This window comes from Danio rerio, chromosome 20 (genome assembly GCF_052040795.2).
Source record: "Danio rerio strain M-AB ecotype USA chromosome 20, GRCz13ab, whole genome shotgun sequence".
Classification (NCBI taxonomy): domain Eukaryota; kingdom Metazoa; phylum Chordata; class Actinopteri; order Cypriniformes; family Danionidae; genus Danio; species Danio rerio.
In genome coordinates, this window is record NC_141040.1 from 43,892,578 (window position 1) to 43,917,910 (window position 25,333).

Below are 25,333 nucleotides of genomic sequence, written 5' to 3' on the forward strand. Positions count from 1 at the left end.
AGCTGATGCGTCCTGTTGCTCTCATAACTCCTAAAAACACAGTCAAACTAAACTAGCTGGATATCAAGCTTGTAAAACATGCGGCTATGCAAATCTTTAAGGAAACTACCGGGATAATTAAAGCTTGCGTTTTGCGTGACAGGTGCTGGTCAAGTCTTTCATGTCTAAATTATAGACTATAAAACAAGACGGGAGAGTTTGTGTGATGTCATATATACTGATACTGTGCACGTTCGATTTGAAGTACACTGACTCATTCGATTTACAATGGGGTTTTTTTTTGGTAAGTGGTTTCAACTGAAATTAAATTAATTGCAACTGTTGGGCTGAAATTAAACAAATAAATTAGGTTAAACATTACTAAATTGGATTTGTTTAAATTTGGCCCATATAAATTGGTTGCAATCATTTACTTTAAAAAATTTTTAGTATATACAATGAATAGTTTTTTCGTGTATTTAAATGATATGATATAACAAACAAAAACAAACTCTGACATGGAGGACCAGGAGTGCCAGTTAGAAACAAAATGAAGGATCAAATTATCAATTTAATAACTGAAGCATTAAAATGTGTATAAATAAATCCCAATTTACAAGGATAAATAAAGGGACAAAATTAAACGTTTATTTAAACTGTGATTTTAAATGTCATTTAATAAAGCAATAAAACAATGCATTCAAATATAACTTTTAAATGTACAAATAAATGAAACATTTTATAATATGTTCATTTAAATCATATTAAACAAATCATGTTTTAAAACTCTGATTAATCAAACAATAAAAAAGTTTATTAATAAATCATTTAAATGCATTTAAATGCACAATTTAAGTAGCTTTTTAAAAGGGCATTTGGGCAAATGCTTTTCTTATGCATCATGCTTTTCTTAAGTTGAAAATAAATTTAAAAAATGCTATTGGACATTCCACACATTATAAAAAGTGATTGCTTAAAAGAGGTGAGTCAATCCATTGCTTTAAAAGTGACTAGTTGATCTTACTTCAAAAATGTAAGTAATTATGTTGTAACTTAAAATTTAAGTTAAGTGAACTTAACAGTTTGAAGAATTACACACATCATTAGTTTACTTAATAATGTTAAGGCAATGGGTTTGCTCATTTTATTTATTTCAACTAAACAGTTTTTACAGTCCACGAGGGAGCAACCAATCATCTATCGAGTCGAGCTAAACCCTCTCTTGCCCGTAAATGAAACGCGCACTGTCATTGGGCAGAGATAAAACCATAGCTCACTTTAGCGGGAGTTTAAAAATCGGGAAGTGCACTCAAATGCCAGGGCAATATGAAAGTTATTGGAGATGGTTTGCGGATGATTTATTAGCTTTAGCTGATTTTTGTGAAACAAATTCTCATCTGGATTATAACTGTCTGTATAGAAAAGTTTTAGAATTGAGGGGTGCCGTTACTGCAGTCAGATAATCTAAGCTAATATCACGTTGTCTTATCTTTACACTTATACCACTCCCCCAAACACGTTTTTTCATTACAGATCACAGCCCCACACTGTCTGGTGATGAAATACTTACTAATAACAAAACAAATAACAACGAAAACAACAAAAATAAAAAAAAGTTGAGTCTGGTTTATTCATAATTACAAAATAAGAGCCCTTTAAATCGTATTTAAATTGTGTTTCATTTATATACATTTTTATGCTTCAATTTTTAAATAGACTTCATTCAATTAACAGAAATAATGTACAGTCTATAATATAAAGTCATGGTGCAGTGGAAAAAGGATTAATATTGTGTTTGACTCCCATGAGCTTGGAGGACTGTATTCATACATCTCTGCAATGACTCAAATCACTTATCAATAAAGACATCTGGAGTGGCAAAGAAAGCGATCTTGCTGGACTCCCAGAGTTCATCAAGATTTTCTTTGGAGTCATCTTCAATGCCTCCTCCATCTTACCCCAGACATGCTCAATAATGTTCAAGTCTTGTGACTGGGCTGGCCAATACTGGAGCAAATTTGATTCTTCATTTCATTTCTAACTGGCACTCCTGGTCCTCCATACTCTGACAGCACATGCAAATAAATATCTTAGTGATTTAAAAAGATTAAGCCAACAAAAATCCACTACATACCAAAATTGTCCATTGTAAACATCTGTGTGTTTCCTGTTCCTTTGCTTGATCTCTCTGCTGCCCAAGAAATATATTATGCTGACTGGTTTGCCCACCTGTGAGCCAAGTTAAAAGATAAACATCTTGAGAATGTAATGACACTTTTTAAAAACAGTAATCATGGCAACTATCTGCAGAAAGCACTAACATCCATCCAATATAATGTATTGCTGCAGTAAAATCTATTCTACCGAACTGATTATGACCATGGGGAATGCATGTCTTTTTTAACACTGCATAAATATTGGAAATATTGGCATTTTCACATAAGCACTCTAATGCATTAATTATTGATTTGTAGATTATTATTGATTTGCAGATGGAAGATGTTATATAGAATTTTAATAATTTTACAAGTGTATTACAAATGTATACGAAGCGCTTTAGACCATTTCAATGTGGTTGTCTCTGGCTCTTTAACATGTCCTGCTTGTTATCAGACTATTTAATGAGGCAATTCAATCATAACTTAAATGTTAAAACAGCGATCATAGCATTATTTAACAATACAGGCTCTTTTTGAATTCAAAGAAGCTATAGAAATTAAAAATGTAAAAAAGGGAAACATGTTGAGACCACTGTTTTTGTTTACATCTTTCAAAATGGTCTAGTTTACCCCCTTTAAAGAGATAGTTTTCTGTTAATTTATTATCCAGGATTCACTATAGGTGCCTTCGCCATCACCCCAAAAATACAAAAAACTACTTTTTCCTTTTCTTCTGAAAAGCAAAATCAATATCAGTGGCTCATCATAGTTGAAGTCTTTTAATCTAAAACATTCAGTGAAACAATCTGTGTAGAAACTGAACATTATTTGCAAACATTTAGGACTGTTTGCTGAGAGTTTCTTGCACTGACTAATTGCTTTGACTTAATAGGAATTGTCAGTAATTTTAGTTTTGCCTTTATTTTTATTTGTTGATCCTCAAAACCCTGAGGTTTGTTGCACAAAGCCTGTTTGGGTGTTTATGTTTAGCTTGACCAAACGTTTTGGATTTATGAAGCTGGGTCAATTTGAATCAGATTTTGTCATCATCTTAATTTTTGCTACATGGGTAACCTGCTTAGAAGCAGGTATTTTTCTGGGCTAGAGATGAAAAATGCAACTCACCTAACCCTACAGCTAATTTTCATTCTTAGATGATTCATTTGATGACCTAAAACTTTGCACATTTTCTGAACACTTTGGAACTGGCACAGAAAAAGTCCACCGCGGAGAGGAACAGTGCTCTCTGACCCTGTGTGGTGGTCTGTGAGACAGAAGGGGTCAAAAAGAAAGTCTGGATGTGGCTCTGAAGTTGAAAGTCTATGGGGTGTCTGTTTGATGTCCTCACCATGGCTACTGCTGCCGCGCGCCTCTGAAGATGGTTTTGTGTGATGGCAGCTGGATAGTCAATTGCGCTCTCTCTCTCTCTCTCTCTCTCTCTCTCTCTCTCTCTCTCTCTCTCTCTCTCTCTCTCTCTCTCTCTCTCTCTCTCTCTCAGAGAAATCTGCACAACCCATTCTAACTGAGGAAACAGCATTATGAGGGTCTTGACCCAGAGATGGCTAAACAGCTTTCTTCCTACTAACAATGAAAACAACTGTATACATGCAGCAAACACTTTCAACTCAAATTTTGGACTAAACTTTTTTAAAGAAAGTTATTGCGTAAACTTAAACTAACAAAAAAAACTATGATTTATTCAAATTAAACCACACATTCAAAACAGAATATATTATTGTAAGTCTGAATATGTAAAAAATCTAAATAAAATATATAAAATAAATAAATATATACACACAAAAACCTACAGTATATATATATATATATATATATATATATATATATATATATATATATATATATATATATATATATATATATGTATATATATATATATATATATATATATTTATGTTACATATTAGATATTGACCATTGAAACCATATCTATACATACATTTATTTATTGCTATTAAAAGTGTGTAAAATTATATAAAAAAAACTAAGAACTCTTCAAAGTTCAAATTATTCAATGGACAAAAGGGTTTGCAGGAGCGGCTGCAGCAGCGGTCGGTGGTGCTGCTGAAGCCGGTGGAGGGAGCGCGGCAGAGGGGGTTTATCGTGGCTCTGTTGGGAAAATAACAGCCCCAAGGTAGACCGCGGCAAACAGGAAGGGTGTGGACAGGATCCGAGCGCAGCTGCTGCCGCCGAGCAGCGTCTGTTCTCTCAGACTTTGATGTGTGGGCACAGCGCGCTCTGTGCCACGAGATAAACACTCTGGGAGCGCGGAATTGTTTGTGTTACGCATAACTCCGTAATGACATGAAGCCTGTGAGAAAGTCAGCTGCCGCCGACAGACCCGCGGGAAGCACGTGCGTATACCGACGACACTCGGCTAATTGAGGAGTGATGTCATCGGTGTCTTCTTTATAACGTAAAATCCTAGCCTGCTCATAAGGTTCATGTATGTAGTAGCAAAGAAAGGATATCCAAGTAATAATTATATGCAGAAAAAACACGTTTACAACATCACTTTTCTGTTGATAGATTACATTGTGATCACGTCATCAATATAGCTCAGATTTTGGGTCTGTGTTGTGCTATAGGTAAAAAATAAATGGTAACACTATTTTGATGGTCCAATTGAGTATTAGTAGTCTGTCTGTTTAATATCTGGTAATACTGCTCCTTAACAGACATTTAACTGACTATAAGAAACTTTGCAAGTATGTCAATTTACACTAACACTAATCCTAACCCAGTCTACTTATAATCTAATGGGAATTAGTTCGCGTGTAGATACAACGTAACTTTAATTCAACAAACGGACCATCAAAATAAAGTGTGACCAAATAAATAAATAAATACATGAACGAACAAATAAATAAAACAAATTGAAAAATTCCCAAAGTCTAAAATGAAACCTTTTTATTTTATTTTCCTGATCAAGCATTTTACGGTCTACATTTTTAGTCAGATACTGTAGGGGACAGCAGGGACGAAAGTACCATTTTCATAAAAGAAGTATTTTTAAATGTTTTAGACAGATATATATTTTGGTTACTGACTCATAAGTGTGGTCTATCAAAATCAGGTGGTGTTTTGTACAAATGTAGAACAACTTAACATAAATTGCACATTGTTAATTTCATACCCGTCAATGGGCACAACAACATGTGCTAGAGTTACTGGCTTAATCTTGTTTATTTTAAATATATCTGACTATGATCTTGTTAATAGGTTAACATAATTTGTTGTAAATCTTGGCCAAAAATGCATTTTTATTTTAAATTTCAGATCCATAAAATTGTTCAAAGGTTACTCAACAATATAACATTTTATTATTTAGAATGTTTTGTTTTTTATTATTGTTGGCAATATGCATTATGCATTTTATCAAACATCTTAACTGAAACACTGCAAACTCTAATGTGGAAGTGAAAAATAAGGTATGACTGTATTAGCAGGACATAAACATCAGTGTTACTTTTGTCCCCACAGGAACTGTTTGCATTTAAACCTGATTTACTTTTAAACTGAAAAACTCAGACATTGTAAACTTAAGGATGCATTTTTGCCCCAAACAACCTTTAGATTGATTATTACTGGCACACATGAAAAGAGAAACAGAACTTGTAATAAGCTACAATAATTTACTTTCTGCACGTAAAATCTAAAATTCGGACCTAACCGTGGGACATGGTGATCAAATCGCATGATATTTGGCAGCTCCATAAACGTTGCATGCTGAAGATGCTGTTGTAGCCTGGAAACCAAATGTTGCAAGGGCTCAGAGAAAATGGTTTTGTTATATAATTGTATTGTTTATTTTCCCCCTTTCACTTATACTTTTGTATTGCTTTATGGGACCTTACTCATTCTTCCAACAACTTTTATTAACATTTATTAATAGTTTAAAGTAATATAATGTCCAAGTTGGTGTTGTATATTATGGTTTATACAACAGTTCTGTTTGGTTCTTGAATAGCCAGTAACAGCACTGGTATCGCCTCTTCACCCTTCATATCTCTGTGGACGGAAGGCATTTCATGTCACGTTCAGCCTTAAAATCTTAAAACGTGAGCAAAATCACGTTTAATAATGAATATATAATGAAAATAATTCAAACACTAGCTCTAAAGTGACTTGGTGAATGGCGTCTGCTGTTCTGACATCAGCTGCAGATGTGAATGAATGGCGGAAGAAAGTACTTCCTAATACAAAGGGGTTTTTAGACTCTGTGTTTGATTTTCTCTTTTTATGCACAGGATTTTGCTGTTGTACTATATAAACGCAATATCACACTAGTAGCAGTGCTATATGGATGTATATCGTCACTGGTGGGACACCAAGTAGCTCCTCCCACCAGTGCTGATGTACAGCCATATCGCACTGCTACGCGTGTGATACTGCTCATACAAAAACCTTGTAATAAGTTGCCAGTACATTTTCTTTTATCTTACAGACTTATTTCTCAATATACTATTTCTTACACATTATATTATTTCAAACTACTAAAATTTCAATAAAAGTGACGTTGTTACTGTAGAGTTACAAGCATAAACAACTAAAAAACACTTGTGAATCACAAAATACAAAAACTGTTAATTATCATAAGCCTACTTAAAACTTTGTTAGTTTGTTTTGTTAGTTTGTTATTAATTACAGATGATATGGCTTCATATTTATTTTTGGTAATGTAACCATTCTATTTCGTGATTACTTTTTGATAACTTTTGACCAGTAATGCTTATTATTTATTTACTTATTTAGTTTTGTTTTTGTGGCAAAATATGAAAAAATGGTGTACAAATTAATTTGTATGTCGATTTTATATTGTGAATATTCAAAGCTAAACAATGACTTAATGACAAATTATGAAAAATTCACCATAATATATGAATAATCTATAAACCTAATTAATAAAAACACAAATGTAACTTGATTATTGTAAATCATAACATAATTACATGTAGATAATATTAATACATCAATAAATTACATAATTACGTAAATACATTTCATAAAGATTACATGTGGCGGCATGGTGGCTCAGTGGTTAGCACTGTTGCATCACAGAAGGAAGGCCACTTTGAGCCCCGGCTGGACCAATTGACATTTCTTTGTGGAGTTTGCATGTTTTACCCATATCTCCCCACAGTCCAAAGACATGAGTGCTAGAGTGTATTGGGTGTTTCCCAGTACTGAGTTGGACTGGAAGGGCATCCGCTGAGTAAAACACATACTGAAATAGTTGGCAGTTCATTCTGCTGTGGAGACCTCTTGACAAAACGATGCACTAGCTGAAGGAGAATGAATGAATGAAATAAATGAATGATTGATTACTAGCCAGCACAATTGTGTTTCAATTCATTCCTCTCACGTTCAAAAATGGGCCTTAAAAAGTTGGTCCATTTAATATGAACTCCTAGAGTATGGGATTGGGTAATGTCCTTTCACTTCAGTATTTTCAAGACTTTTCTGTGCGGCAGGCAGTGTTGGAAAGCATCCCTCTTGTCCTCTCCAACACTCCATAAAGCATTACATTCACCTTGGGAATACTGGATGTGGAGAGAGACTTGTGGCATTGACTGGGAGGGAGGCGGACATTCTTCAAGGGTCTAAATAAAGTCTGTGAGACACTCTTTCTCATGGGCCCTGTTGACTCATGAAGCATCAACAGAGGGCAGAGTGTGTGTGGCCTTAAATCAACGCTCTCAGTCGGTCTGACAGAACACAAGTGATGGTTTAGTGCTAGCACAGCACCGCATGATCACATGGAAATAAGCACACGAGCAGGCCTGCAGTTCTGCATGCTGCATGTTAGACTGAGATGCAGGGTTGCCAGCTGTTTGGCTTCATCCCTCATTGGTCATCAATGGTCAGTTAGACCACAGGCTACTGAATAGACCCTTGGGGTACTAAAGAAGCAATTAGGAACAAGTCTGTTTTTCCAAGTACTTTTCAAGTTTATTTTAGTGGTAATTTGAGGAAATAGGGCATAGACTTTAACTTGATGGTCTTTATTATTATAATTTAAGAATCATTGCAAGTCAAAAATCTTTAGAAAATGACCATTATTAATCCTATTTTATTTTTTTATTGTTTTATAAAAGTTTTCAAAAAACAGTTTAGTTTTTAAAATGAATTTCATATGAATGTGTCAAATATTTGTTTGCATTCCCATTTAATATACATTACATATAATATACAGTTGAAGTCAGAATTATTAGCCCCCCTTTTATTTTTTTTCTATTTTAAATATTTCCCAAATTATGTTTAACATAGCAAGAACATTTTTACAGTATGTCTGATAATATTTTTTCTTTTGGGGAAAGACTTATTGGTTTTATTTTGGCTAGAATAAAAGCAGTTTTTAATAAAATAAAAAAAACATTAAGGTCAAAATTATTAGCCACTTTAAGCTATATATTTTTTCGATAGTCTACAGAACAAACCATCTTTATACAATAACCTGCCTAATTAACCTTTACCTGCCAAGTTAACCTAATTAACCTAGTCAAGCCTTAAAATGTCACTTTAAGCTGTATAGAAGTGTCTTGAAAAATATATAGTTAAATATAATTACCTGTTATCATGACAAAGATAAAATAATTCAGTTAATAGAGATGAGTTATGAAAACTTTAAGCTCTATAGAAGTGTCTTGAAACTAATTATTTACTGTCAAGATGGCAAAGATAAAATAAATCAGTTTTTAGAAATGAGTTATTAAAACTGTTATGTTTAGAAATGTGTTGAAAAAAATCTCTGTTAAACAGAAATTGGGGGAAAAATAAACAGGGGGGCTAATAATTCTGACTTCAACAGTATAAAAGTATAAATTAGACATGTTATTTATAACATTAATTATGTTATAAATTTATAACATTAATATTTATAACATTAATTAAACATTAATATGGAAAACGAGTGCATGTTTTACCAAAACTAGCCTAATATTTTTTTTTAAATGTGTGTGCGCGTGTAAAACAATATAATTTGCACAAAAAAAGTATGTTTTTTTCTCAAAAGAAGTTGTTAGTCCACTCCGTCTAGAGCGTCATTATGAACGTTTACATTATAACTAATGTGGTGCAACTAATGGATCTGCGACAAAGCAACTACGATTTTAGAACACTGATATGATAGTTCAGTTGCGAGTTATGTTGTTGTTTGGGAAATGCACCCCTCACTGACTAATGACATATTTAATTTTTGAATTAAAAAAACAAATTATATAATAAAAAAATAATAGAAAAGACTATTTTTTATAAAATATTTTAATAATTTAATTTAGATGTTAAAATGAAGTAATTTGTATTACAGAAATCAATAATTCTTAAACTATTTTAAAAGAAATTCAACTAAATTACAATTTTAAGTAATACAACAAAGATATCAGTGACAGAATTGCTAACTGGAATGCATATTCAATTGTTTTCGCCATTATAATTACAACATTTGTATATTAAGAGTTTAGATGCAAAAACCTTTAGATGCCATCCGAAATTTTCCTCTAAAATTAGTTTTTTCATTAAGCTCCTGTGTGTAGGTTCAGTAATATCACTTTTATGGCAAAGAATAAGTTCTTTTTCTGGTTTTGAAAGTAAAATAACTCTAACATTAATAAAGGAGGAGTTAATTTTCGATAGAAATTTCAGACAACACTTATTAAACATATCTTAAATTGAATCATTATCGATTCACACTCAAGTGTCTTTTTAGACCTTCTTTTACTTTTTTTTCATGTTGAATTGTAAACTTTATCCATCACAGAGATGTCATGGCAAGACGTCTGGTCAACATTGGCTGCTGGGAAAAAAGCCCTAGACATAATTGTGTTTTAACAAGAACCATACTTCGCTCATTAATTGTGGTCAGCTTGCCAAAGAGATCAGTGTATCAATGTCAGTATCAGTGTCCGTCAACACAATGTCTGTTTTATGCTGAATGCAAGCTTTTCAGAGCCAGACCTCTCTTCCTTTGGCACTCTCCATTGTCATTTTGGCTCTCTGGCTTGTGACACTTTTTGCGGTCTACAGAGTAGACAATGGTTTTTTCAGCCATTGTTTGGATCTATTTATAAAGCGAGAGAGCGGTGAGAGACAAACAAGCTCCCAGGTCCCATAGGTATTGCTGCAACCAGCGTTTCCAAAGACGTTAGTGTGCCATAAACCTCTAATTAGGCTTTGGTAATTGGGAATAATGGAATACTGTATTTGTTTTGACTAGTCATCATGAGTTCTCCATTATTTTGCGGTGCATGCTTGGGAAACTGTTGGAATATCACATTCTTTTTTGTTATTGCCGTTTTATTTTTACAATCAGCAGACAGATCATAATGCGCATATTGCTTTGGGAATACATTTTAGTCTGTGTAGAGTTGAAAATGTTAAATGTGATCTGTCAGACTTGGTTATACAGTAAAAAATAGAAGCGATGCAGACAGAGGCCGGAGCGATCGGGATTTGTTATTGTAATGAAATCAGAATTATTCATTACAAATTACCATCGCAATGGAGCTTCAGCCATTTCCATATTTAAATCGGCCACATAAACCTAAATCTTATTGACGGCGCATGACACAAGTGTGTAATTCGGTCACGTTTGATGAAGAAAAGCGCGATTATCCTGAGTTCATGGACTACATCGCAGTCTTTCAGGCACGTACAAAACCCGGGCCCACTTGTAGAATGAGAGAGGGTGGTTCATTTTCGGGCACAATGGGCCAAACCCGTCAGCGCAGTGCACAATTATGCAAAAGCAACCAGCTACTTACACGACTCGGCTCTTTATTTGCGCGACCTCTGTGTGTCAGAGCATGCATTGTGGCTTTGCAACCCCACACGTTCCAGAGATGCGGAGTCTTTGCTCATGCACATTCCTGTGAGGAACGCAGGGGGTGTGGGAAAGACCTTGAGCTGGGATCAGCTGATTCATCCTCATGTTTAATTCTTGGTACAGTTTCCATTTGTGCTGGAGTTCAGCTCCATCAGAATAAAGACAGTGGCTGGCGTGACTTCTAAATTGCTTTGATTGTGCTCGTGCCAATGCATGTATAGCATTCAAAATAAAACAGCCTTTGTATGTTGAACACAAGTTTCAAAGACTCGCCTAAAGATATAGAGAGACCACCGACACACTAATCAAAGCCAATCAGAGAAAAGCCCAAACAAGTCAATGAGAGAGCTTAACCGATCAAGGCTTTCAAAAAAAATGGTCTTTTATTTCCTCCTCTTAAACAAGCCATGACATAGAAGAAGCTTAATAAATCAATTTGTGTGCAAATGTATTTTGGTTAAATGTTTATTAAGCTTTAGTGTTTTGTGTTGAAGCTTTTTAAATTGGGCTCCTTAAATTATGCCTTAATTAGTGAGCGCGAGGGTGACAGTGGAGACAAGAGCGTCTCGGTGACGCAGGAGAATAAGCTGAGGGAGTTCAACGCTCAAATGACTGTGAGAATTGTGCGGAGGCTAAGAATGTAATTATGCCTTCCATGAAAGAGAATGCTTGCGGTGGGTCAGGGATGGCTCACTAGTCATTTAACAATAACTGGCTTTACAGCAAGAAAAGGTCCTGAAAGCAGAAGCTTGCTATATGTACACACACACACACACTCACACAACCACAGCAGTGGTTGCCAGATATTACCAAAAATTAAAAAGTAATAGACAACATGAGGAACTAACAATGAAGGCTTTAAGAGTCTGCATTCACACTAATGCCATAGAAGAAATACTTCTGAAAGTTTCCATAAAGATAGCTGTACACTATTTAATATATTCCTACATTAGTCATGTGTTTTTTTCCCCTGTATTTATGCATTTGAATTGCATTATGGGACTTTGATCTTTCAATTTTCAGCTGGGCCAGTTGGCATTTCTGTGTGGAGTTTGCATGTTCTCCATATGTTCACATGGGTTTCCTCCTGGTGCTCTAGTTTCCCCCACAGTCCAAAGACATGCGCTATAGGTGAATTGTAGGGGTGTAACAGATAGTAGCTCGTAGTAGAATATAGTCTATAGTAGACTATAGTAGTCTATAGTAGCTCATGGATTAATACATTTTTTTACATCAGAACAGTCACAGAGAGATCGCCTCTCACGTCATTCAAATCACATGTACTGTAGGAAAGCATTTAGACTTTCCTGTAAAATATAATGATGATGAAAGAAGTTGTGAAAGTTTATTTAAGATGTGGTGAGTTTCATTAAAGGTGTTTTCTATCACTACTTGTTTAACCTGCATTAAGCTGCACAGTTAATCATTAGAAGATCAGGATCTTAACATCCACGCAACATATAAATGATGGTGATTTACACATTTATCATCCTTCGAATCGCTGCATTCAAATCTGTGTATGCAAAAATCAAGTAAGAAATCTTTAGTCTATAGCCTTCTGGGTTAGTAATGAGATCACTAACAGTCAAATAACACAGAAGTACTGGATAACAGTTTATCGTTTAAATATAACCACTGATGTTTATGGTAAAGAGTAAAATCACTGTCATATGCATTTAACAACACTCAAAAATGAAAGTTGTAGGCAGCAATTACATTATTTAACCAATAGACGATGACAACCAGCCATCAAAAATATGCCACTGAATAATTATTCAAAAACGACACATCTAGTAATGAAACATGACATTTTATGAGTGAATAACGGAATCATTTATTGAAAATGAGACTAAAAATAAATATGGGTTGTACAAATTATAATGGTAGATTTCTACATTTAGCATTACCAGCTTCAGTAACATTGACTTATTCACAGTACTGATTATTTTTCAATTTATTTTTAACTATCTGATTATTTCTTCATTTTGTTTTTAATAAAATTACAGGTTCTCAGTACTGTTTGTTAAAAAGAAAAAGATTTTGCTGTATGGTTTTTGCAATAAATGGAAAGCAAATTACATTTGTCCCCTCCCATTTTTGGCTGATCTGAAAAAAGACCTTTTGGTCCGACCTGTGACTAAAAAACCATCATGTGATCCGAACCGTGAGATTTGTGATTGCAAACTTGGCCATAGTTTATGAGTGTGTGTGCGAATGTACTGGGTTGCAGCTGAAAAGGCATTCACTGGTAAAAACATACGTCAGAATACAGTAGTTGGTGGTTCATTCCACTGTGGCGACCCCTGATGAAGAGAGGCTAAGCCGATGAAAAATGAATAAATGAGCTCTCCTGAATATGCTAGAATGTTCCACAACAATCTGAAATCTTGTTCTGACTTTTTATTGCTTTTACTTTATCAATGTTAAACTGCTTTGAGAAAATCTATACACACACACACACACACAAAAAAAATGCTATAGAAATAAAGATGACTTAAAAATCATTGCGTCATTACATCTTTGTTCCCATAAAAATAGCCGTATGTGTGTTTGTGTGTGTGAAAAAGCAGTAAAACCCAATAGCTTTGATATGAATGAATATTACTAAGCACATGCAACAATCCCAACCCCCATTCTCTTAAAAACAACCCTAAAAACATTTGTAAATTCTATTATCTAGACATTTAAACCTCTTGCACAACTGAGTGTCACCCATCAATGTAAACCACACTAACCACAAAGCCCTACAGTCGCTCTGGTGGTCAGGTTATCTCACATAGCTAATGATCAGACGAGTGGGAGCAGGTAAGCATATGCTGCCGCCACCTGTTTAATATTTCACAGTGGGAACCAGGCGAGTGAGGAAGCCCCATGGCATCTGCTGTGGTAACGGGATTGTTGGTGGAGCAGAGGCGGCACGTCCAACACAACACAATTAGGCTCGCCGGCAGCAGAGGAGCGAGCTAATGCTGATTATAATTACGTGTTGATCTCATCGCCTCCTTCTCCATCAACAGGCTCGTTTAAAAACAGATATCCGTTAGGATTGTTTTCACACACAGTTCCCGAACGAGACAGCGGCGATGATGTTACACTGGGCGCTTTTTGCTTCTGTTGAGCACAAAGATAGTTGTAATAGTGCTTAATTTGTGGATCAGTTCCTGCTGGCAGACCATCTCACCTTGAAACACAATAATTTCTCACTGATGCTGATTAATTAGAAGTATAAAATATATAGAAATGATTTATTTACAACACAAAAACACATTTAAAATATTTATAAAATAATTATGTTAAAAATTATTTATAATGTGTTTAATTGTATATTTTTTAAATATAAAATTTACATTTAAAGATTATTCATTTATTCGGCTTAGTCCCTTGTTTATCAAAGGTACCCACAGCACAGCGAGCCACCAACTATTCTGGCATATGTTTTACGCAGAGGATGCCCATCCAGCCCTTCTGAAACATTTAGAGAAAATTTACAAAATAAATAATAGAATAATAAAAAAAAGAATATATATATATATATAGAGCGTTTAAGTTTTTACAGAAAAAAGGAATATATAAATATATAATAACTAATAAAACTTTAAAACTAATAAAATATATATATATATATATATTTTAATAAATAAATATATTAATAATACAATGTTTTATATTTGATGAAATAATATAAGAAAATCGTTTGGCTTAAGGATGTAAAACATAAGTATATAATTTACATTTGTAAATTTCTTTGTAAAGAAAATTATTATGTTCATCAAAGCAGCATTTATTAAATATAAAAAACTGTTAAATTGTTAAATACTTAAAAATATATATTACTATTAACATTATTATTATTATTATTATTATTATTATTACTACTACTATTAACAACAACAACAACAACAATAATATTAATTATAATAATAATAATAATAATAAGAGTGATTTCTGAAGGATCATGTGACTGCAGGCTGGATTAATGAACCTGAAAAGCTTTAAAATCACTGAAATTAATTATTAAATGAAATTACTTTTGTACAGTTATAGCGCAATAACATTACACAATTTACACTGCATTTTTAATGAAATAAATGTAGCCTTTGGTGAGCAGGAGAAGCTCATTTTAAAACATTTAAAAACCCTACTGACCCCTGACAAGTAGTGTATATTCAATACAGCATATTTTCATTTAAATATTATAAAAATGTATAGCATGTGGTATTGTCAACATTTTAGGATCTGTAAGATTTAATATTATTATTTTTATTCAAAAAATTAATACTCGAGCAAGAATGCAATAAAAAGCTCAAAATTGATGGTAAAGACAAAACGGTTTAGATTTCAGTTAATTGCTGCTCATGAATTCAAGAAAAAATTGTTTGCAACATTGATAAAATTAATTAATCATGCAATGAAGTCTGGACTAATGATACCAATCATTCAACATTGCCAACCAGGCAAGTAAATTCCACTTAAAATATAAATATAATAATAATAATAAAAAAGTTGACTATTTAAATATTACTGTTTTTGCAAGTCAAATTAATGCAGCCTTTGTAAGGGTCTTTTAAAAATATATACTTTATTTCAGCTAGAAAAAAAGCAGTTTTGAATAAAAAAAAAAAAACATTTTAACGTCAAAATTATTAGTCCCTTTAAGCTATATATATTTTTTGATAGTCTACAGAACAAACCATTGATATACAATAACTTGCCTAATTACCATAACCTGCCTTAAAGTGACACTGAAAGGCTTAACTATTTTAATTAAGCTGTTTAGAAGTGTCTTGAAACTTATATACTGTCAAGATGGCAAAGATAAAATAAATCCGTTATTAGAAATGAGTTAATAAAACTATGTTTAGAAACGTTGAAAAAAAATCTTCTCTCTGTTAAACTAAAATTGGGGGAAAAAATAAACAGGGGGGATATTATCTCAGAGGGGTTTAATAATTCTGACTTCAACTGTATATATCTTATGGTTCCATAACTTTATAAAGCAGTGTATATAAATAATTATACGCATAAATATTTGCACTAAATGTAAATAAATATCTATCTTTTCAGCTTACTTAATAAATCATCATCATATGGAAGCAAAAACAGATTTATCCTGTTCATTGCCTTACAGCTGTAATCATCAGCAACTTTCCAGCTTCTCAGATTCTCTGTACTTTGCTCAAGCAAAACAAGCCTGGCACACAGTCCAGCTGCTGGAGTTTGTTTATTTTTCCAGACCACAGATGAAATGAGTGTGCAACTTTAACACAAGTTCTGGTTCTTCTGCCTACACCTCACCCTAAAAGCCATCAAGACTGTTGAGCATCACAGGCTTTCATGACGTGCTTTCCCTGTAATTGTGCGCCAAAATCCAGCCAGAGTCAAAAAAAATCACCTCCTGGCAGGTTACAAGTCTTTTTGCAGATGGTTGTAAATACCCGTGGATGCAAGTGACTGAGGCTGGAGAACTAGTCAGTTTATTTACATGAATGACAATGTCCTGATAGGAACACAATTAAAGGGATGATACATTCATCTATTTATTTATTTATTTATTCTCCTTCGGCTTAGTCTTCAATTCAGAGGTCGCCACAGTGGAATAAACCACCAACTATTCCAGCATGTGTTTTACGCAGCATATGCCCTTCATATGCAACTCAGTGCTGGGAAACACCCATACACACTCTCATTCACTCACATACACACTCATACACTATGGCCAATTTAGTTTACCCAATGCAAATGTCTTTGGACTGCATGGGAAACCAGAACACCTGGAGGAAACCCACAGGATTATGGGAAGAACATACAAACTCCACACAGAAATGCCCAGCCAGGACTCAAACCAGCGATCTTCTTGCTGTGAGTGCTAACCACTGAGCCACTGTGTCACCATAGGGATAGTTCACCCTAAAATGAAAACTCTGCCATAATTTTCTCACTTTTGACATGAACACAAAAAAAGATATTTTAAAAACCTGGAGCCATTTACTTCCATCATATTTGTTTTACTTACCATGGATGTCAATGGTTCCAGGTTTCCAGCATTTTTCTAAATATTTTCTTGTAGTAAAAAAAAAAAAAAAAAAAAAAACAATAAAAAAAATACAACTGATTTGAAACAAGTCAAGGGTCAGTAAATAGTATCAGAATTTCATTTTTTGTCGAACCGGACATATTCGGCAAACAAACTTTACAATGTTAAAAAACAACAAAACATACAATTAAACCAACCTTGTGTCTCTTGGGAGTAGCGCTGACTACATTTTAAATCTGTATATCCTGCATTTTGCATTTTGACAAGCTGTAAATAGATGGCTTCACTCTAGTTTTCAAAATAAGAGTCCTACACAGTATGTTTAATACAAGCTTTAGATCAGGGGTGCCCAAACTTTTTTGTATGAAGGGCCAAAAACCAAATATCATTGAGAGCCGTGGGCCAAAGGTAAATATACCAAACTATATTACATTAAAGTTGTCAAGGTAACTTCCTAATTATTCATAATATTTCAAAATAAACAGAAAACATTACTTTGATTCGTATTATAACTTTTTAAATGATATCTTATTGCAATAAAAACATAAACAAGCACATTTATAACACGGTGGAGTTCAATGCTGAATACACAAACAGAATCTGCCTTTGACTTGATTTGCTCACCAGTCAGGTGACAGTATGTATGTTTAAACAAAATCTGTTTATTTTCACCTCATTGAAACATTTATTTTTAGTTAGCATTTAACAATAAAACAAACCAACAAAGGGTTAAATTAAATTTAAATTGACAATCTCGAAACCATCCCCATCATTTTCCCTCTGTTCTCAGATGGGATGGCAGGCCAAATCAAAGGTGACCATGGGCCAACTTTGGCCTGGGGACCCTAGTTTGGGCATCTTCTCTTTAGATAAAAAAGGAAACAATTATTATTGTTGTAATCTCACCAGTAAATTTTGGGGCCAATCATACGGATATTAATAATTCAATGTGCAATATAACAGTCTGTGCTCTGTTCCGATTGGCCTGTTGTTCACTGGGATTCTATACTCACAGGATTTACATGAGAAAGAGGAAACTATGGTAATTAAGACTCACTGTATTTCATTTCCATGTACTGAACACTTATTATTCAGCTACTACAAGGTACAATTCACACAAATCCAGGGCCGGAGCAAGTTTAACTGCCGCTCTAGGCAGAGAACGATCACACCGCCCAATGTGAAAACGAAAGTGACCGGGTATTAATATGAAGTGAGGTGTCACGGACCTCTATTCTGCCGCCCTATGCGCGGATATAACTGAGGACACGCGGGTGCTGATGGAGGTGTCGCTGACGCCGCCCTCTCTATTCTGTCACCTATGCACGAATATATCTGAGGGCGTGGGTGGTGAGGGAGGTGTCGTGGACATAACTGAGAATGCGGGTGGTGAGGGAGGTGTCGCGGACGTCGCCCTCTCTATACTGCCACCCTAGGCGGCTGCCTAGGTCGCCTCTATGGACGCGCCAGCCCTGCACATATCTCATCATGGAGCATAGCAAAATGATGAATAGATGTGTCCACACATTATATTGCATGACAAATGATGGTCACACTTTATTTTGATGGTCTGTTTGTTGAATGGAAGTTACATTGCACCTACATGCCAACTAATTCTCATTAAATTATAAGTAGACTGTTAGGTTGGGGTTAGGGTTAGTGTGAGTTGACATGTACTTGCAAAGTTTATTATAGTCAGTTTAATGTCTGTTGAAGGAGCAGTATTGACATTAAACAGACAGACTACTAATACTCAAATGGACCATCAAAAGAAAGTGTTACTCAAATGATTAGGCACACTTGACACTTTTGGGGAAAAAGAAACACTCAAAATTATGTATGGCACCATAAAGAAGAATAACAGTAAGTTGATATGTGAAATTGTGGAGGGAATGTCGAACGGCATTGCATAGAGACATAATCAATCTCTGCATTATAACACGCAAAACGGGAACATAAAAGGAATATTCTAAAATCAACTTATTCATAAAACTGTCTTATTAGGAAATACATTTAATTGCTGATGTCCATGTAAACATACCCAGTGTGAGGTCTTCAGGGCAGCTCTGCTTTGAACTGGGCTCAACCCACACTAGAGCTTCCTTCACAGAGAGCTCAGCCTCAGCCAATTTGGCATCCTCCAATGCTCACACTGACAGTGAAAGTGATTCTGGCAGTGCATTTTGCCACCTGCAGCTCCAGGCCTCTCCTCAGCCATGTGCTGCTGTCAGAGCAGTCCACTGTCACTGCCAGTGCTGCACGCTTTCAAAGAGCTGGCTGCAGATGTGCACTCAAGTGGAGAAATTATGATGAGGTCTTTGTCGTCTTGACAGATTTAGATCACAAAATGTTTGGACAAGAGTGCATTTGAGAATAAAAAGTTAGTTCACTCAAAAATTATATTCCAGTCATTCTTTTTTTCGGCCTTGTTTTGTTTTAATGCTGTTTTTAGTTAGCTCTTTTTAGTTTTTACTTGCTTGTACTTGTCAATAATATGGCAGTAAAGAGCAAACAGTATCAAGCTTTGAAAAGGCTGCATGTGACGCATGCTGTATATTCTGTTTTGGTGATATAGAATTTACTTTGTTAGACAACAGGCTGAATTTAAATGTGTTATTAATGAAAATCCTAACATGAGTTGACTACTTAATCATGGATCTTTATTAGAACATTAGTTCATCCTGGCTTTAAAAATGCAATACAGTTTTTAATAATTAATTAAAGACTATGAAACACAATGTCGGTGAATTACAATGTTAGCTTATCATGCTGTAAGCCAGGCTTTTTTATTTTATTAAAAAAAAAGATAGATATTAATTAAGATATTTTAGATGAAATCCAAGAGCTCTCTGACCCTTAATAGACAACGAGTCAGGTCCAGAAAAATGCCAAATATTATCCTTAAAGCAGACTAAGTGCCTTCAGTAGTTTAATTTGAATATTATGAAGCCCCAAGAACACTTTTATGCATATATAACACAAAAACAATAGCCCCTTTCACACGTACAGACCTTTCCGGAAAATTACCGGCAATTTTGTCGGAAAGGTCTGTGTGTGAAAGGGGCTATTGTTTTTGTTTTATATATGCACAAAAGTGTTCTTGGGGCTTCATAATATTCCGATGTCTACTCTAGCCAATTAGAACACTCAGACGCATTCACATGGGCACGGTTTATGAAGATAAAAGCTTTTGAATATTTTTCCAGACACATTTAGCTGCTAGATGTTGGTCAGGTAATGTTTCCATGTTCCTTCTTAATGACGACTGTGTAAATAATTATCTAGAAGATGTTTATAATAAGCCGTTGTTTGCTTACCTTCAAGCTCTGCTTCCTTCAGTTGCTTGACGCGTGTGCACGTAAAGCACCCGGTGAGCGCCAGCACACACACATAGTATGTACATCTCATGCGACATGTGAAAGTGTTTCTCTATAGGTTTTCACCGAAGTTGCTCACAATACTTATCCATCCACAGAGTTTGTAAAAGTCAAATGTTTAGAAATACAAGCGCAGCCGTTTAGAGCTCATTTCTGGTTAATGATGTCAGAATTTACCGGTATTTTGGAATGGATGTGTGAATGGTATTTCCCTAAAAATTCTGTAACATCCTTGCCTGTGTGAACAGCGCTTTTTTAAAATTCACCGTTAAAGTTGTTCCGGAAATTTACTGGTAACACTGTGTGAAAGGGGCTATTGACTTCATTCAACACTTTTTTTTTCTCCTCAGTGTCAGTATAGCAACCCGGGCTCATTGTGGAAACGTAGCCCCGCGGACGTTTCTGCGTACCGCGAGGTACGTATTCGATCGGTTTTTTTTTTTCGCGGATCCGCGAAAGGCCGCTATGCCTGCTTTTTCGCGTCTTGGGCGCCTCTCGGGAGCACGCACCATTCGCGCCAACGCTGTTCTCGTGCAAAAAGCCGCCGGATCGGCCAACCCAGCCGACCCAACCGCCCTCTCTTCCTCCTCCTTCCCTAAACCCAAGCGACGGTTTGCAAAAGCCGCCCAGAAAAAAAAAAAAAAAAGGCAAAAGCCCTCGTCCACGTACCTCCGGCCACGTAAATTGCGGTCTCCAGAAACGTCCGCGGGGCTACGTTTCCAGAATGAGCTTGGGTTGCAGTATAGTGCACATTTTTTTTACCCAGTTATATATATTAACATTTTGTGCAGATACAACATCATATACATACAAAAATATTAAATTATATTAGTTTGAATATAATTGAACAAAGGTTTCCATGTTTTATAAACAGCTTTTAAGAGGGCGTACATTTACGAGAGCACTGTACTCTTTATGCGTGTCACACTTATTCATGCAGAGAGGAAGTTGCACAAAGGCATCCGGCATATACATGAGTGCGCATTGCTTGTGAATATGTGCTCTTCACTGACACTTAGAAGAAGAAACAGTTGTTATTTTTCTTTAACCTGCGCACAAATGTATTCTTGTAGCTTGATGATATTCAGATTGAACCACTGAAGACATGGACTTTATTGAGGATGTTTTATGATACCTTTCTGGACTTTGAAGAAGTCTGGATCATTGCTGTCTACAGAGATTCAGAGCGCTAGATTTCATCCAGAATATCTTAATCTGTGTTCAGAAGTTAAAAGAAAGTCTCAGGGGGTTGAAATGACACAAGGGAGAATAATTAAGAACATGGTTATTATTTTTGGGTGAACTAACCCTTTAAAGCAGTTTCTCCAGCTAGTTTCTCAACCATAGCATTTTTTTGGTAATGCTTATAAATTATATTAAGTACTACCTACAATTTCCAACAATAGAGTGCACTAGTCTACCAATTTGAAATATTTATTTTATTTATTTGTTTTAGCTTTTTCCCTAGTAGTTCTGCATGTTCTCTTTGAAGTTTGGGTAATTAGAAAGCAACTTTGTTTTATAAGGTATTGTTCCATAGAAAGCAGTTCATTCGCATAACAAATTGTCTTAATTAAAATGCGTCTTCTTGATATTTTTGCAACTTAGCAGCCAGCAGTCTCAGATAAAAATGGCACTAATATTTCTTACTGACTTTAATGAATGAACAACAAGATAAAAAAGATTAAAAAAAAGATAAATAAAATAAGTATTGTTGAGTTGAATTAGCGGTCTACAGATAAACGGTAAGGTTAATGGATAGATATGCAGAACATCTGCCAGTCACAGTTCCTGGCTCTGGGAAAGTATCTTCTATGAAAGGAGACCTTCATAAATGTCACATCTCTCTGATTCCCATCACGTCTAAAATAAGAAGCATGAGAAGTGGCAGATATTGGCGACTTTCATCTTTTTCGAACAATACTGAATCTCTGTATGGGAGACAGCCTTCATGGCTTAATTGAATTACCATCCTGCCATTGGTCTGTGGGATACTGAATGTGCCATACTATGATGATCCAGACAGTGGGCAACTTCTCCGACCGTTTTCCCATGTCTCAGCGCAAGTCAATTGGCACAGGTCCTCGATGTTTTCCCCCTTAGTAATCAGATTTTTATTTTTTGTGGGGGGTTGGAGATGTTGAGTGATTGAATATTTTTCTGAACATGTACACTACTGGACAAATTTTGGCATCAGTAATATTTTATAATGCTTTAATACAAAAGAAGTCTATTTTGTTTACAAAGGCTACATTTATTTGGTCCCGTAAAAGCTGTAAAATTGTAAAACATTATTTCAATTTAAAAATACCTTTCTGTAGTTTAATATTTCATACTTTCCTGTGTTTCCCAGTACTGGGTTGTGGCTGGAAGGGCAACCACTGCGTAAAACATAGTTGGTGATTCATTCTGCTAGGCGACCCCTGATAAAGCAGGGACTAAGCTGAAAGAAAATTAATAAAAGTTTTTTTTTTACTTGTGATTTAATCTGGAATTTTTAATTCATTAATACAGTCTTCAGTATCACCTTCATGAATCATCCAAAATTTTGATTTGCTGATCTATTATGATCAACTATTAAATGGTACTTGGTGATAATAATTATTTTTAATGGTTAATCACTATTAGGGTAACAGCTTTGAGGAAACTGGTGTATTTTACTTTGTAGGATTTCTTGAAGAAAAAGCTGAAAATAACTACATACATTTGTTATTTTATTCATTTATTACATTATAAAATGTCTTTATTTTTACTTTTAACCTCTTCAACAAATCTACTTTAACTGAGCTCGATGAACAAAATAAAATACATCTTAATAATTCCTTTGAATGATAATTTGTCAATTTCACCAAAAATATGAAAAATATGAATACATTTTTCACTACTGATAATAATAATAATAATAATAAAGCTCTAAACTGATATAAATATAAATAAATATTAAGCTATAAATTGAGTGCTGTATGAGCTGAATGCCATTTAATTTGAAGTGACTTTTCTCCTGTTTCTTGGTTTAGTTAAGGAATAAGGAAAGTACATGTAATTTATTTTCTGTATTTTTTAAAAAAAAATTATTAGGCGAATAATCTTCGGGGTGGAGTTAGTTAATTTTTTGTTTATTATTTTGACCTTGCTCAGTCCTGAAGCTATTTTCTTTGTGTTCCTATTCTTTGTTTTCTGTAAATACAAAAATGTCCCCCTTTTCTCAGAACAACAGAACCCTAAGGTCATTAAAATCATAACCTGCTAATTTATTTATTTATTTTCTTTAACTTATGTACAACCTCAGCCCTAGACATTTGGGGTAATAATAATAACAACAACAACAATAATAATAATAATAATAATAATAATAATAATTTATTGAGAAGGTTTCTGAAGCATCATGTGATGCTGAAGACTGGAGTAAAAATCCTCAAAATTTAGCTTTGAATAGCAAGAATAAACAACAACAACAACATTTACTTTAAAAATTGTGAAATATTTTTGCATTTTATAGCTTTTATTATTCATTTTCCTTTGGCTTAGTCCCTTATTTATCAGTGGTCACCCATGTGAAATGAACTGCCGACTATTCCAGCATATGTTTTTTGCAGCTGATGCCTTTCCAATCATAACCAAGTACTGGGAAACACTCGTATTCACACACACAAACTCATATACTATAGTCAATTTTGTTTACTCAATTCACTTATAGTGCATGTTCTTGGACTGTGGGGGAAACCAGAGCACCTGTAGGAAACCCACACGAACACAAAGAGAAAATGCAAACTCCACACAGAAATGACATCTGGCGAAGCCGGGACTTGAACCAGAGAACCTCTTGCTCTTCTGCGACAGTGACCTAGTTTTTATTATTTTGTTCATCAAATAAACGCAGCCTTGGTGAATAGAACATGCTTCTTTAATAAAACACACAACAAATATCTTACTGATACCAAACGTTTGACCAGTGGGAATTCAAATACATTGCCAGAAAATACACTACACATACTGTACATATTGCATAAAAGGTTTAAACCTTCATGCTGAGATAATATAAGCCCTTGACAAGAAGAAAGCATAAAAACCACAGCAGCCATTTCCTAAAAGCTTTTAACAGCTTTGATACTTCCAGGCCAGCATGTCTGGTTGGTGGACATTTTGAGAAAATAACCCAGATTAATCTACAGTCGACACATTTCTGCATGTCACTTTATCGCTTGTCAGAAAAGGGCTGGGTCTTTTCCCCTGCAGGTTCACCAGATGAAATAATACTGGAGTGCTGCAGATTTTGGGTGGAGTGAAAGACAAGCAACAAATGACTGATTATAAAACACAGCCTCACACACTCGCCTGCTGGAATCTCAGTACATTTGATGCTGATATGATGTATCTTAGTTATTCGATGCATTTGGAGGGTTTGAATGCTTGAACTTTATGAAACGTGTTCTTACAACAATGTGGCAGATGTTTAGAAGCACTTAAGGAAAAAAAGGTGTGCCTGACTGGGAGCTGTCAAACAGTCAAAGTACTATGGCAGGCCATAATCCCATTGACATGCTTTCAACAAGGAAAATTATATTTTTAATAATAATAATAATAATAATAATAATAAAACACTTTATTTTGATGGTCCATTTGAGTATTAGTAGACCGTCTGCTAAATATCTGCTAATACTGCTCCTTACTGCACTGACTAAGAAACTTTGCAAGTACATGTCAACTTACACTAACCCTAACTCCAACCTAACAGTCTACTTGTCTAGCTAACAGATCTAATGAGAATTATTTGGCATGTAGATGCAAATGCAACTTAAATTCAACAAACGGACCATCAAAATTAAGCGTGACCCATAATAATAGTAGTAGTAATAATAATAATAATAATAATAATAATAATAAATGCATTTTATAAATATCATGTACAATCTAAAACTGACAAATAAAATACATAATAACT

The 25,333-nt window shown here is 34.6% G+C and overlaps 1 protein-coding gene across 3 annotated transcripts in view; it reads right to left on the bottom strand.

The window, feature by feature from the left end:
* The window catches only part of LOC147839425 (uncharacterized), an 81,406-nt gene that overhangs the window by 23,452 nt on the left and 32,621 nt on the right, over window positions 1-25,333 (bottom strand). For all 3 annotated transcript variants that reach the window (XR_015518759.1, XM_087298598.1, XM_087298597.1), the window contains exon 3: window positions 2,114-2,208. Coding sequence is in view for 2 of the 3 variants with exons in the window: in XM_087298598.1 (XP_087154724.1) it covers window positions 2,114-2,208 (95 nt within the window). In the remaining variant the exon portion in view is untranslated. The remainder of the gene's footprint in view (window positions 1-2,113; window positions 2,209-25,333) is intronic.